This window comes from Oryx dammah, unplaced genomic scaffold (assembly GCF_014754425.2).
Source record: "Oryx dammah isolate SB20612 unplaced genomic scaffold, SCBI_Odam_1.1 HiC_scaffold_11124, whole genome shotgun sequence".
Taxonomy (NCBI): domain Eukaryota; kingdom Metazoa; phylum Chordata; class Mammalia; order Artiodactyla; family Bovidae; genus Oryx; species Oryx dammah.
In genome coordinates this window covers 15344-28803 of record NW_024080517.1, presented here as the reverse complement: position 1 = coordinate 28803, position 13460 = coordinate 15344, and the positions used below count along the sequence as shown (strand labels likewise).

Here is a 13460-nt window from a genome sequence, read left to right as displayed (position 1 = left end):
GGCGCCCGTCCTGGATGTAGTGCTGTGGTCGCAAGGGCAGCAGGGCAGGCAGGCTCAGGAGAGGGGGCCCATGACCTCAGGGAACTGGATGCCGTCGCCTTGTCCCTTCAAGCTGGAGGGTGACTTTATTTTCCACAGGATTCCTGTTCAGTATTTACTTGTGTGCGGCTCACACCCCAGACAGTTTTCATCCTAACTCCAGGAGGCAGTGACGTGGTGGAGGCCCACGAGCAGGTGCCCGGGGCCCTTGCTCTGGTCAGCCCGGAGGTGCAACCTCGGGAGATCCCTCGGTGTCTCGGGACTTCGGTCTTTCCATCTGCAAAGTGAGAGGGTCCTTTCTAACAGCTCAAAGTGGATGGACTGATGGAACCTATTTAGGAATGAATCAGACGGGGGCCTAAGGAGCAGTGCCACTCGAACGTGGCTGAGATGTCAGTGGAGAGGTGTGACTCTCAGTGAGATGAGCTCACTGCAATTCCACTGCGTTTGGTGTTCATTCTCCTTGGTGGGATATCCTCTTACTGAGAAGTTAGTTTAACAATTAAAAGCCAAAAATGCTCTGTGGCGTTTCTAATGTCTGCGACCCCAGGTTCCACCTCTGGATGCCCCACCCACCCGTCCCCTCCCCTCCCCCATCCCTCTCCTCTCCTCCCTCCCTCTGCTCCCCCTCCTCCTTACCCCCTCCCTCCTCCCTCCCCCTCCTCCCTCCCCCCTCCCCTACCCAGTCTGCTGCTCCAGGGCCCACCCTTCTTGTTAGATGTGAATCCTGGGAAGCACCTTCTTAACTTCTTCTGAATATTAAAGATGTAAAAGGTGAAAAGAAAGAATTGGCACATAACAGAGGCCCACTTTCTAAGTACTGAGAAAAAGCAAAAGCTCAGCATAAGTGACAGTCTCCCACGTGTAGGAGGGAGCTCTGAGGCCATGTCTGCATGTGACCTCACGAGACACTTGACCTCTGTGGCCTCCCAGCTCCTGGAAGAGCCCTTAGCATCTCCAGGCGGAGGCTCAGCATGGCACCGTGCTTGGGCCAGATTGTCCACCTGTGGAGCCAGCATCCATCATTTCTCCAGACCTTTTCCCCAGAAAGCACCTGTCTTTACTCTCTTTCAGAGGAGAAGCAGCACGTCGATGGAGCCAGTTTAAAGCGTGAGTTCCACTCCTTGTGAGCGTCGTGGTCCACAGACTGGGAGAGACTTCCTGCACTTGGACGCAGCCTGACCTGTGGCTTGGAGGTGGTCCTTCTATTGACCTCGCACCCTTGAGATCTAAGATTGTGCTGTCAGTAATGCAATGTGTGTGTGTGTGTGTGTGTGCATGAGTCTGTGTGTGCACACACACGTGCTCTGTCAGAAGAGGACACACAGGGTTGAGCTCTTTTGAGGCACTTATAGATTGACGTACTGGGTAATGAGCCGGGCAGCCAGGTGAGACCGTAATAGACAACACTGTATAAAAGAAACACAAACTGCATTGCCCAGGAGCAGAGGGAGGTCCGCTTGCGTTGTCTGCAAGTGTTAGGTTCACTTCATATTTGTGTCAGAAGCGTTCAACTCGGGTGCGGGGGACAGAGGCAGCCAGACCAGGCTCGATTCCCTAGGATGAATCGAGAGAAAGACTGTAGAATCAGACAGACGTGCTTTTCTCTGGTGGGTGCAGGTTTTCCGCTGGGCAATGCATGATTAATCAACACTTGTCCAAGAAGCAGGCATCCTTTCTGTTGTCATTAAAGCCGCAGCTACATATTCACTTGGACAAGAAATGGGGCCAGTTCACCGCCTTTCCATCTGAGCTTGAAGTCAGGGTCTGTGTCTCAAGTCCAAAGCCTGGGTGAGCCCTCCCTGCATTCTTTTGTCTTGTACTAATGACCGCATCTTCTGGACACATTTGTTGTGCTCAGAATCAAATGGCAAACAATAGGCTTGCACGAATAAATGCCGCCGTGGAGCCATGGATGAGCCCCCAGAGTGAAGTCTGATGGAGCGTGTGATGCAGACATGGAGAAACGCCCCACGGTTCCACTCCCCGAGGGCCTGCCCAGCCCCGTGTGTCCCTGCCCAGGAGCAGCAGTTGTGCAGCCTGGCTGGCTGGGCTCCCGGAGTGTGCATTCGAAACCCCTCGTGTTTGTTTGGGGCGTCCTGATTCTCACCTTGCACACACGTCTGGAGCACTTTGCCCGCACATCCCAGACTCTCAGTCACAGCTTTGTAATTTTTAAAAGGAGGCAAACTCCACAGGAAAGAGAAGCATGTAAATATGTACCAGTGCTTATGAAGTCATTAGTATCTGTATGTAAGAAGGATGTGCATTGGAAGGGGAAAATGGCTCAATGAATGTTTTAAGTAATCCATGTACCAAACTGCATCTCGAAACTGCATGTTCCCCAAAGCACATACGGAGCTGAAATGCCAAGTCTTCTCTTCAGATACCATTGTTTTTGTTCATGTATCATAGGCACCTTCTGTTCATCTGCTTACAAAATCCAGCATTTCAGGGTTTGGGCTTTTGAAAACAAAAAGAGAGAGAGAAGAGAAAAGAAAGAAAGAGAAGAAAGAGACAAATATGAGTGTTTGTCACTAATTCCTGCCAATCCACTGAGCATCTGAAGAATTCAAGTATTTTAAAATAATATGCATTTTCTAAATACTAGAATGTACCTTTTATTCAAAACCAGTGGACTGGGTTGAATTGAATATTTAGGCTCACTATTTAGCTCTTCAAATAGAGGAAGTGTCACGGAGAGGTTGAAACACAGAAATGTTTACTGTGTAACTGAGATGTGTGCAGCTAACAGTTATCACCATACACAGTGTGCACAGTATCCAGAAACACACGTACTTTCATTTGTCCAAACTGGAACTCACGTGCACAATATCCAGAAACACACACACATGCTTTCGTTTGTCCAAACCAGAATCCATGTAAACTGCAGCTTCCTTGTTGACACAGTGTGTGTACCTCATTCCCATGGTCTCAAGCTCCAGTTGCTGAAGGACCGTGGCTTTTCCTTAAAGTGCTCAGCCCTCGAGGAACCTGTAGCCTTCAGGACACCCTGAGTGCCTTACACGGCTGTGAACACCAGTGCTGGCAGTCAGGAAAGAGGGCGTGCCGGGAGTGGGTTTGGAGGTGTTGGACATTAATCTATACTGACCATCACTGCGTCACTGACCTTAAGATGGACTGTATGTTTTAACACAGTAATGGATTTACGTTCAGGCTCAGGAAAATCAAGCTGTACATATAGGTATCAAATCGTATATTTGTTTACTGTGTATTTTTTAAAAGCTTTATTGTAAATTTATGCAAACACGAATGAGGACTTGTTTTCTCATGGCGATGCGCCAGGCGGTGTTTGTGTTCCCTGAAGCAATTCCTTAATAACCACACTCTAAACACGTGATACTCTGTTCAGTGCTAAACAGTATTCAGAGGCCTAAAATAGGTTTGTATGGTGATCAACTACAGAATTTTACACATATTTTTGTATTGTGATTCCTATGATATATACCAGAGAATTTTTACTCATTTGTAAATTATTGTACAGTTTTTAATAAAGATTGTTTTAAATCTTAGAATATCGAAGTTCTCCACCTCACAAAGTATTAAAGTCTGGACTTAGCGGCTGCAGTAGCCACTTCTGTGCAGTGTCCACTCTCTGAATGGTAGTGCGTCTGCCCACACCAGAAAGGAGAGCCTTCTGAGCATTGGGAAGGGAGATCCGGGCGTCTCACATACAGCCTCGTCCTAAGTCATGGGGCGGGCGGGCGCTCATCTGGAGGACAGGCTCTGAGGTCACCTGAGGTCAGCCACAGGGGAGGCCTGCTCCTCAGCTGTTTGTCAAATGAGAAGCAAGGGAGAAGTCAAGTCCCTGAGAACAGTGAATTTCTGCGAGTAAATAAGAACATGTTTCAGTGGCAGTGACCCCACACAGGTGAGCACAGGCTTTTGGATCTCTTTGGGAAAGTGGGAACCCGAGGTGGGGCTGGGACGAGTGGCAGGAAGTGTTGATTGAGCTCTGCAGGGCTCTTTTGCCTCCTGCTGTCCCAGCTTATGCTTTGAAATCCCAGCTGTGGCTGCTCTAACAGAAGCAAAGGCTGGGATGTCTTTTCCTTAGAAACCAGTCCCCCGCGGGGCTTGACGGAACAGCACTGTCCTGGGAGGCTGGGCGGGCTGGGAGACCTCCTGCCAGGTCCCACCCAAACTCAGAACTTGCTTTTTAAAAACTAGGTGTTTATCTCTTTGGCTACGTTGTGTCTTAGTTGCGTCACAGGGGCCTGGTTGCTCTGCAGCATATGGGGGCTCAGTTCCCCTACCAGGGACGGAACCGTGTCCCCCGCCTTGCAAGGCAGATTCGCAACCACCACCGGAGCACCAGGGAAGTGCCCGGAGTCTGTTTTTACAGGCAGTCAGGATCAGCTTCCGTCGTCGCATCATCCCCACCTCCCCCGCACCCCACCACCACCCCTGCTCTGCCCTTCCAACTCGCCAAACGTTTGAGTCAGAGCCTCCTTGCCTGACTTGGGATCGTCCACAGGGCTTGGAAATGTGGCTGAAGTTTTGAAAAACTGTTTTGTTTTTCTACCCCGTGCCTCTTCTCCTCCAGCCCTTCTGCAGGTTGAAAGGGAGGTCAGAACCCCGTTGCAAAGCGGCTTTGCTTGGGCAGAAAGCGCGCCCTCAGCCCAGACCCAGCGCTTTCAGCACCCGCCGCGTGGACAGCACCGGCTCCGCGGGGGCGCCCGGCAGGGCTTGGGGGTGGGGGTTGGGGGTGGAGGGCGGGCAGGGGGGAAGGGGGGGGGGGAGCGCCGGGCCCGGGTCCGCCCCGTCTACGCGCAGCGCTCAGACCCCGCCACTAGAGGCTCCGGGACCGGCCGCCCCTCGCCCGCTCCCGCAATGGCAGCGAGGCGGCCACAGGAGCCCGCAGGGGCTCTGCCCGCCTGCAAGGGGGCGCGGGACACTGGCAGCCCCCGGGCCCGCCCCAAGCTCGGCGGAGTCTTCCTTTGCGTGGAGGACGCCTTTGAGAACAAGACTCTGTCGCTGGACGCGCTGGGAGGCAGCCACCGGGCTCCGAGAGGCGGAGGGCCCTACAGCGGGCCAAGCGGCTACCCGTGGAGTCCCAGCGAGCCAGGTGGAGACGGCTTGGGGGCCGCGGCGAGTCTCCGAGAGGGGCCCAGCGTGGCCCAGGCCCACGGCCCACAGCAGGTAGTGGCCGCGGTGCGGGGGCTGCAGGCGGCGGGGCCGGTGAGCAGGGGACGCGGGCTCTGCCCCTGAGGCGCAGCGCATTTACCCCAGAGGCCACCCCAGGCGCCATCCAGGGGCCCGTCCTCTTCGGAGAGCCTCCAGCCCCTCCCCGGGGACGCGAGCGCTGGCCGCGGGCGGGGCCTCTTCCTCCCGACGGGCCGAGCTAAGCCTGGACCTCCCCATCCTCCGCCCGCTCCCCAGCCCGCACCCCCGAGGCCTGGGCTCCCCTGCTCTGCTTGTCCTGGTCTCGCACAGCTCTTTCTCTGTGTCTCCTGGTCTCTTTCCGTCCCCTCTGTGTCCCTGCAGCACCCCTTCTGTCCTCAAGGCTCGCGGGGCTGGCCCTGGACAGTCTCACAGGGAGGTGTCTCCACTGTCCAGCCCCAGGGTCTGGCGCTCCCAGCCCTGCCCTGGCAAATCCTCGAAGGAGCCGAGCTTTGGCCCGAAACATCTTTCAGGACGGAGTCCAGCTCCCTGAGATCCTCAGCCTGGACTTGAGGCTGGACTCGGTCCCCGTGGCCTTGGGTGCCCTGGGTCATCAGGGAGCTGGTGTCGGGCCTCGGCTGGCCAGGGGCGAAGCGGGGCCTGGCAGATCATTACCGGACCCCTCTCCCTGTCCATCCCGGGCGGGGGAGTGGCGGGGAACTTTGCCCACACACTGGCCAGGACCGGTGGCAACCGTCTTTCCACCCCCACCCCCACCCCACTCCGCCTGCGTGAGTTCTCCTGCCGCCTCCGCCGGAGCTGGTCAGCGGCCTCAGCGCGGGCCTAGCCGGAGTTGCGGGCAGCCTCTCGGAGCCGGGGCGGGGCGGGGCTTGAGAACCAGGGAGCAGCTGCGGGCCGGGGGCGGGGCCGGGGGCGGGGCCGGGGCCGGGGGCGGGGTCGGCCACCGAGCTGCGCGGCCCGGCGCGCTCGCACTTGGACGCCCGCCGCCCCCACGTACACACCCGTGCTCCGTGGGCTTCCCCGCGAGGCCTAGCTGGTGCATCCCCCGCCGGGGACCCCCAGGCCGCCCCGCCCCGAGCCGCCCGAGCCAACGGAGACGGCGGCGCCGGCGGGAGGAGCAGAATGTCCTTCCAGGGCAAGAAAAGCACCCCCCGGATCACGGTGAGCCCCGCCGCCCGCTCCCGGCCAGCCCGGCGCCTCCCGGCCCTGCTCCGGGCGGGGCCTGGCCCCTGGGCCCCGGGAGGACCTTCCCGGCCCCGCGCCGGGTCCCCTTCCCTCGGCGTCCGAGCCCCCCCGCCCCCCGCCTCACCTTGCGCCCTGTCCCGGCGCTGCCACCTCCTGCCCAGCTCCTTCCCGCGCAGCTGGGGGGCCCGCGAGCACCGCGCTGGACACCCTCAGGGAGCCGGCTCCCCTGAGACCCCCTCTGCGCCCGGGGAGGGCTCGGGCCTGGGGGTGGGTTGGGGGCGGGGAGACCCGCTTCCTAAAGCGCAGATGCGCCTACCCCCCTAACCTCGCGGGGCCTCTCTCGAAGCTCCGCTCGGAGTTGGCGGGCAGCGCGGCCCTTTGTTGACAAGGCTGGTCCAGCCGCCGGCCTCGGGGGCAGAGATGCCATTCCCGCGCAGCCCGCCCCTCGGCCGCCCCCTGTGCCGCCCCCGCCGCACCGGGAGCTCTTTGTCCCAGACAAAGCAGCTGAGGCCGGCGCTCAGCCCCAGCCCCGGGAGCCCCCGGAGCCCCTGGCCGCCTGGAGCCCTCCTTGGAGCTGGAGTTTGGAGGCCCTCGGCCCCGGGTGGTGGTAGGGAGAGTGCTCCCTCGTCACTGAGCGGACACCCAGGCAGCTCGGCTCCCTGGAGAAGACCCTTTAACACCACACGCCCCAGGTGGGGGAAGTCCGACTGTCCACCTAGGGCTGCCAGGAAACAAAGCCGCCCCTCCAGGCAGCCCGGGAGCCCAGCTGGGGGAGGGAGAGGGGGAGGGCGAGAGGGAGGGAAGTGCCTGGGGGCCGGGCAGCCTGCTCCTGGGAGCCTGCGATTGAGCCCCAGCTCTGAGCTTGGCTTCAGGGGAGGGCGCGGTGGGGTTCCCAGTTCACATCCTGAGACACTCAGGGAGGAAGGAAGGGGTCCTGCCTCAGGACTGGCCCAGATTCTGACCTGATGCACGAAGCCAGCAGGGCTGGGCAGGGTGGGGAGGGTGGCGCCCCCCCCCCCCCCCGGGCGGGTCAGAGGCCAGATGGCCAGGTCAGGAGACTGTCACCCCGGTCCTGAGGGCTGCTGCGTTCCCCCCTTGGCTCCAAACCTGGGAAGGTGCCCAAGTCTGAAAACTGGGGGTTGAGTGGGGACTCAGACCACCATCTTCCTGCCCAAAGCCTTCCCCTTCCTCTTCTTGGGTGTGTTTGGGTGGAGTGGGGACCCTGCAGGAGGAGGCAGCCAGGCTCTGCTGCTGGCTCGGGAGCTGGGCGAGGTGGGTCCTTGTGATATGACCGGTCAGGGCCAGGCCTGGGGCCCAGGGGGCTGGGCAGTGAGCCCCTGAGGACCCAGCGGGGAGAGGACCCAGCAGCTGGGGCCAGTCCACGGGGTAGACCAGAGCTGGCGGTGGGGCACCCAGTAGGTATTCTCAGCTGTGAGGCCCTCATTGTTTCTGGTGCGGCCCCCAGCCCAGCAGGACAGCCATCTAGGTGACTCGGGGAGGAACGGGTGCGGCAGTTCCAGTAAAGTTGAGCTATGGGCGTTGAAATGTGAATTTCATATAATTTTTATGAGTCTCAATATAGTCTTCTTATGATATCTTTCAGCCAACACGAGATGCGTAGGGCTGGGGATCACGTCTGGCCTGTGGCTCGTCAGCCACCCTTCTGTAGGCTCTGGGGCGGAGGTTTTACTTTGAGTCAATAGAAATCTGAGAATTCATCCCAAACTGTTAGAGGTTAATAAGAATAGAGTGATGTGCTCTGGCTCATAAGCCGTGAATTATTTATCCCCTCAGCAGCCTGAGAGAGCTGCTAAGTGCCCTGCACACTTCCGTCCTGGCTTCAGGCTGATGCTGGGTTTAGAACCAGAGCTCCCAGCTGGAGTCCCAGCCTGGCCTCTGGGGGCGCACCCAGGAGCCCCGGGCCGGGGCCAGACCCCCGTGAAAGAGCTGTGGTTCTGGCTGCCCGAGCCCCAGAGAGTGTGAGGCTCAAGGTCGTGGGGAAGGCGCCGCAGAGCTGGGTCCTCACCCGTCATCCTGCTCTCAGCCACCGCCTTCCTTTCTGTGCTTCTCGCCATTTTGCTCCACTGAGGCCCGGCCGTCATCCCGCACCCTCCACACCCCATGACCAGCCCCCCATCTTCCCTCTTTCCCAACCGTCAGAAGTGGACCGATCGTGGCCCAGCTCCGTGCCACGGGGTGCCCCTAACAGCCGCACTTCCTGACACTGTTCACCTCCTTGGAGCGAGCAGAGCCGCAAGCACCCCAGTGTCTTCCTGTCCTGCACCCCCATAGCCTCTCTGTCATCAGCTCCTGCCCTCCGACTCTCAGCCTCTCTGGAGTCCGTCTCTCGTCCACCCCATAATCCCAGCCAGGGGGCCCCCCCATCTCATCCAGACACACGGACACCACTGCAACCATGACCTGTGTCTGTCCTTGAGCATGAGGCCACTTTCTACCCAGGCCACTGTGATCTCTCTGCAGGCACTTAGACACAGCTTGAGGCACCAGTGGTGGCCCGCTGACCCCCCAGGCCCAGCACGTCCCGCCCCAGCCTGCCACCCCCCATCCTGTATCAGCCAGGCTCTTCTCTGCCCCAGGCCTTTGCGCGGGCTGCTCGCTGGCCTTGGGCCTGAGTCACGGCCACATCAGCTCCTCAAAGCGGCCCTTCTCGGTTCCTGTGGCAGCCCCGACAGGTCCCTCTGTGTGCTTACGAGTGTCACCGCCTGTGACGGCCGCGTGCGTGACATCTGTCTCCACCCACTGAGATGCGGCCCTCCCGCGGGAAGGCCCTGCCTGCCGGGGCCTGCTCTAACCCCCGCCTCCCGGCACCGTTGCAGGCCACAGAGATTCTGGAAGGAGCGTGGCCTGACTGTCAGCTGGAGCCGCCTCTGCAGGTGGTCAGGGAGGGCCGGCCTTCCAGGCCCACAGGGCCAAGCGAGACGTGGCCCACCTCCCCCTCCGCATGGGCTTTAGAAATTGGGCAACGCATGTGCCGGCGTGCCCACGGTCAAATGCGCAGCTACGTGATGGCTTCGCCATGGTGATGCGGGAAACTGGCTGGCCGTTTGCCCCGTGTCTTCGGTGAGGCCAGACCGCCTGACTGTGGGTGTGGGTCACGCGCAGGGACTGTGGGCAGCCACCTCCGAGGCCACGGCCACGGGGTGGGGTGGCCACCCTGCAGGCTCTGTGCTGGTCTCACACGCACAGACCGTGTCCGAAGGACACATACAGACACGTGATCCATCGTGACTTCAGAGGGAAGCTGGTGTTCAGTGTATCGCTGGGTCACTTGGTTTGGAGCAAACTTGCCCCTGTTTATTTGCTTGTTTTGGACAGAGTGACCGCCTCCTGATCAGAGGGGGGAAGATCGTGAATGATGACCAGTCCTTTCACGCTGACCTGTATGTGGAGGACGGCCTGATAAAGTGAGTTTCTGCCTCTTCGCGGTCCCCTGTGTACACCTTGCTCACACGCTGCCTGGAAGCTTGCTTCCGGGCGAGACCCGCTTGAGTGTCTTTCTCTCCCACAACCTCGTTCCCTGGAAACAACTCCAGCCCCTCTCGTGCCTTCAGCAAGGCCTTGGAGAACAGGACGAGTCTTCCCGTTTCTCTGTTATCACAGCTTCAGTACCTGTGGGCTTACAGTAGGTGCTTAATAAATGCTTATTGACCACACCTTTTCATCTCTCTGCTCGTGTCTGTCAGGCAGCTCCAGCCTCTGGTCAGCAAGGCTGCGCGTGGACACCTCAGTGACCAGCTCAGGGTGGGGTCCTCCGTGCTGGCTGTCCGGAGCCCCTGGGGCTGGCTTGTTCCCCAACAGTGTCAGGGGCGGGTCCAGTGAGGCCTTGGCTGTATTGCCCTTCGCTTCCAGGACAGGAGCCCAAGGGCAGGCGTCCCAGCTCCACAGCCTTGACAGGGGCCCCCTTCACATTCGCTCAGGGGTCTTCTTAACCAGCGGATCTCTGTTGCTTTCAGGCAAATTGGAGAAAACCTCATTGTCCCTGGGGGCATCAGAACCATTGATGCCCACGGCCTGCTGGTCCTGCCAGGTGGGGTCGACGTCCACACGCGGCTGCTGATGCCCGTCCTCGGCATGACCCCCGCCGACGACTTCTGCCAGGGGACCAAGGCCGCCCTGGCGGGGGGCACAACCATGATATGTGAGTGTCGTCCTTTGGGGCGGGGGTGGTCTGTCCCAACTTTGGGCCTCTGGCGGGTCTGCGTATCACAGCAAGCGCTTTCCCTGGTGGAGTTTTCTCAGGCTGTTTCTCTTTCTCTCTCTTTTTTTTTAAAAATATAATTAATTAATTTATTTTTTGAAGGATAATTGCTTTACAGAACTTTGCTGTTTTCTGTCAAACCCCAACATGAATCAGCCGTAGTTCCTCTTTACTGCGCTCCCTCTGAGAAGTGCTGAATGGCTGTGTCCAGCCCAGTTCCTCAGCCTGAGTGTGTTGCCTGGGCCAGCGCTGGGGCACTCCTGGGGTTTCCACGGGGATGTGCCCATAGTTGATTATTTCCTGGGACGCCAGCAGCTGGCCAAGGTCCTGGTTTGGAAAACCCAAGTGCCTTGGACAAGTTCAGGGGTTTCATTGCCTGAAGTGTCAGACATTTGCTCCTGAACCTCACTCTCTCTGAGGCTTGGTTTGCAGAAACTCGTGTCCAGAAGAACTAAAGATGGTGGAGGTGATGTTTTAGAGAAAGGATGATAAAAATACTGTTATCCGATCAACAACCCCCAGAGGCCCCGTACCAGGTGCAAGCACCGTTCTGATGTGCCTCAGCTCCGTGCATGGCAGAGAAGCCCAGTTCACAGCTTGTGAGGGGTTCACTTCCCACTGTGAACTTGCTCGTGGTCAGTTCAGGAGCCCAGACAGGAAGCCAGCGTTTAGCCCCTCTCCTTCCCTGAGACCCATCAGCTCCACAGCACCAAGGGCAGGCGCCTCTGCTCCGGCTGGACCTGGTCCAACCCTGGCTGCACCACGGCCTGGCGGTGACCTCAGGCAGTGCATGGTTAAACGTCATGCTTCCCTACACAGTCAGGCTGGAGGCAGGGGATGGGAGGGTGGAGTGAGAGGGGCCCCTTGGTTGCCAGGCTGCACGTGAGCACACGGCGGGCACTGCCACTGCCTCCTTGGAAGGGCTGCTCCGGGTACTCGGGCCAACTTCACAGGCCCTGGCCCGAGTGGCTTAGTGAGCTACAAAGTGGCCAGACCCAGCAGTGGGCTGCCCCCGGGTCTGACGAGGGAGTGCTCGTTTCAGGCCCTTTGTCCTGCTGGTCACGGGGGGCCCGAGCCGAGTGGGATGCCCTCCTGGCTGCATCTCCTGCTGGTGCTGAGGCGGCCGACAGGCTGTGAGGATGGGGGTGCTGCAGGCATGGGCTGGCCTCCGTGGGGCTGCAGCCTTGAGCGCCTGCAGGACGGCGTCCTGGGTGTGTGACAGAACCCTCGTGAGGGGTGTGCAGGGAGGCATGACGTCTACCTGTAACCCCGGGTGGGCGTGCCTTCCCACCGGCTGCCCCTCCCAGCTCTCTCCCCACGCCTGGCAGAGGTTGTGCGTGGGGTGTGGGCCGTGGCCGCGGGGCTGCTGGCGGGGCCAGGGGGACAGTGCACTGTCCCTGTGCTTGCCCTGGTTCTCCAGGGTGGGAAGGGACCCTCCACGGTGTGCATGGTTGGGGAGGCACGAGGGAAGCCAGCCCCACGTGCCACTGTGGGCAGGCTGACAGGTTCAGCACTGTGGACAGCACCCCACCCCGCCCCCGCCCGCCAGGAGTACCTCACTCAGGCCAGGCTCTTTAGGGGGCGTCCGCTGGGGAGCGAGGTCCTCCTCTCTGCTCAGGGAGAGGCTGGGGACAAGGGGCAGGACGGATGGACAGTTCCCAGCAGCCCCAGCCCCGCATACGGCTCGAGGTCTCTCCTCTGCTTTTCTCAAACATGCCTCCTGGTCTCCTGGGAGCGTGAAGCCACTGTCCCTTGGAGACCCACGCGGTTCCGGTGGCCAGAGTGGGGGACTCAGCTGAGCACGCTGTCCCTGCAGTGGACCACGTGTTCCCTGAGGCGGGGGTGAGCCTGCTGGCGGCCTACGAGCAGTGGCGGGAGCGAGCGGACAGCGGGGCCTGCTGCGACTACTCCCTGCACGTGGACATTCCCCGCTGGCATGAGAGCACCAGGGAGGAGCTGGAGGCCCTGGTCAGGGACAAGGGTGAGCAGCAGGCCGGCCGGGCGGAGGGGCGGCTGCGGGGCCTGCGCTTCTGGGGTCGGGTGCACGCTGCATCCGTCCGACTCCAGGGCAGGCGGCCGGGCGTGGGGTAAGTTGGACAGGAGCCCTTCAAAGGTCTGCTGGGCCGAGAGGTCAGCTGTGCCCACACCTGGGGGTCGCATCCCGGGGCTGTTCTCTTCACAAGAGGACACAGGGTCATGGCTGTCAGCACGGTCCCCTTGTGTCTTGGGCCTGGAGGAAGGAAAAGCATGATAAGCCTTCTTAGCCCTGAAGATCCTCTAGAAGGAGGTGCCTTAAAACCCACAGTCCTCTACTGCTGCCTCAGCAGAAACAGGACGGTTTATAAACAGGCTTAAATATTTTTTTAAATCAAAAGTCCTGAAGCTAAAACCACATCAAAGTTTACAGTGGATTCACAAGAAAGTCAGGTGGACGTTGTAACTGACCTCTGGTGATCAGCGTTGAGTGTGGTCTCAGCTCACAGCCGGGAATGGAAGGGCCGGGTCAGAGGGGCCGGCAGGCATGGGACCTGGGACGTCAGAGTCCAGGCCAGGCCGGGAGGCTACTGGTCTCAGCCTGGGAAGCGGTGCACACCCGACGGAGGCAGGAGGTTCCCTCCAGAGTGATGGACATCAGGCCCATGACCTTTGGCACTTAGGAGCCCTCACCCGGGGGCAGGCGGGGGCCTCAACCAGGCAGCAGCTCTGCCTCCTGGGTCCTTCCCGACCTGGCCTGGGGGCCTGCAGCCTGGCGGCTCAGAGCAGAGGTGCAAACCCGGAACCTGCAGCCATCACCCCACCCCTGAGCTGCTGGGGCAGGGCCAGTGATGGGGGGCCGTTAGTGACGGGGAGTGATGGGGCAGGGGGTTAGGGGCAG

At 60.0% G+C, this 13460-nt stretch overlaps 1 protein-coding gene across 1 annotated transcript in view; it reads left to right on the top strand.

Moving 5' to 3' along the window:
* The first annotated feature begins 6265 nt into the window (after window positions 1-6265).
* LOC120860603 (dihydropyrimidinase-related protein 4-like) overlaps window positions 6266-13460 on the top strand; it is a 14619-nt gene continuing 7424 nt past the window's right edge. The window contains exons 1-4 of the mRNA XM_040236397.1: window positions 6266-6342; window positions 9703-9791; window positions 10341-10525; window positions 12402-12566. Of these exons, the coding sequence (XP_040092331.1) occupies window positions 6304-6342; window positions 9703-9791; window positions 10341-10525; window positions 12402-12566 (478 nt within the window). The 5' untranslated portion in view covers window positions 6266-6303. The remainder of the gene's footprint in view (window positions 6343-9702; window positions 9792-10340; window positions 10526-12401; window positions 12567-13460) is intronic.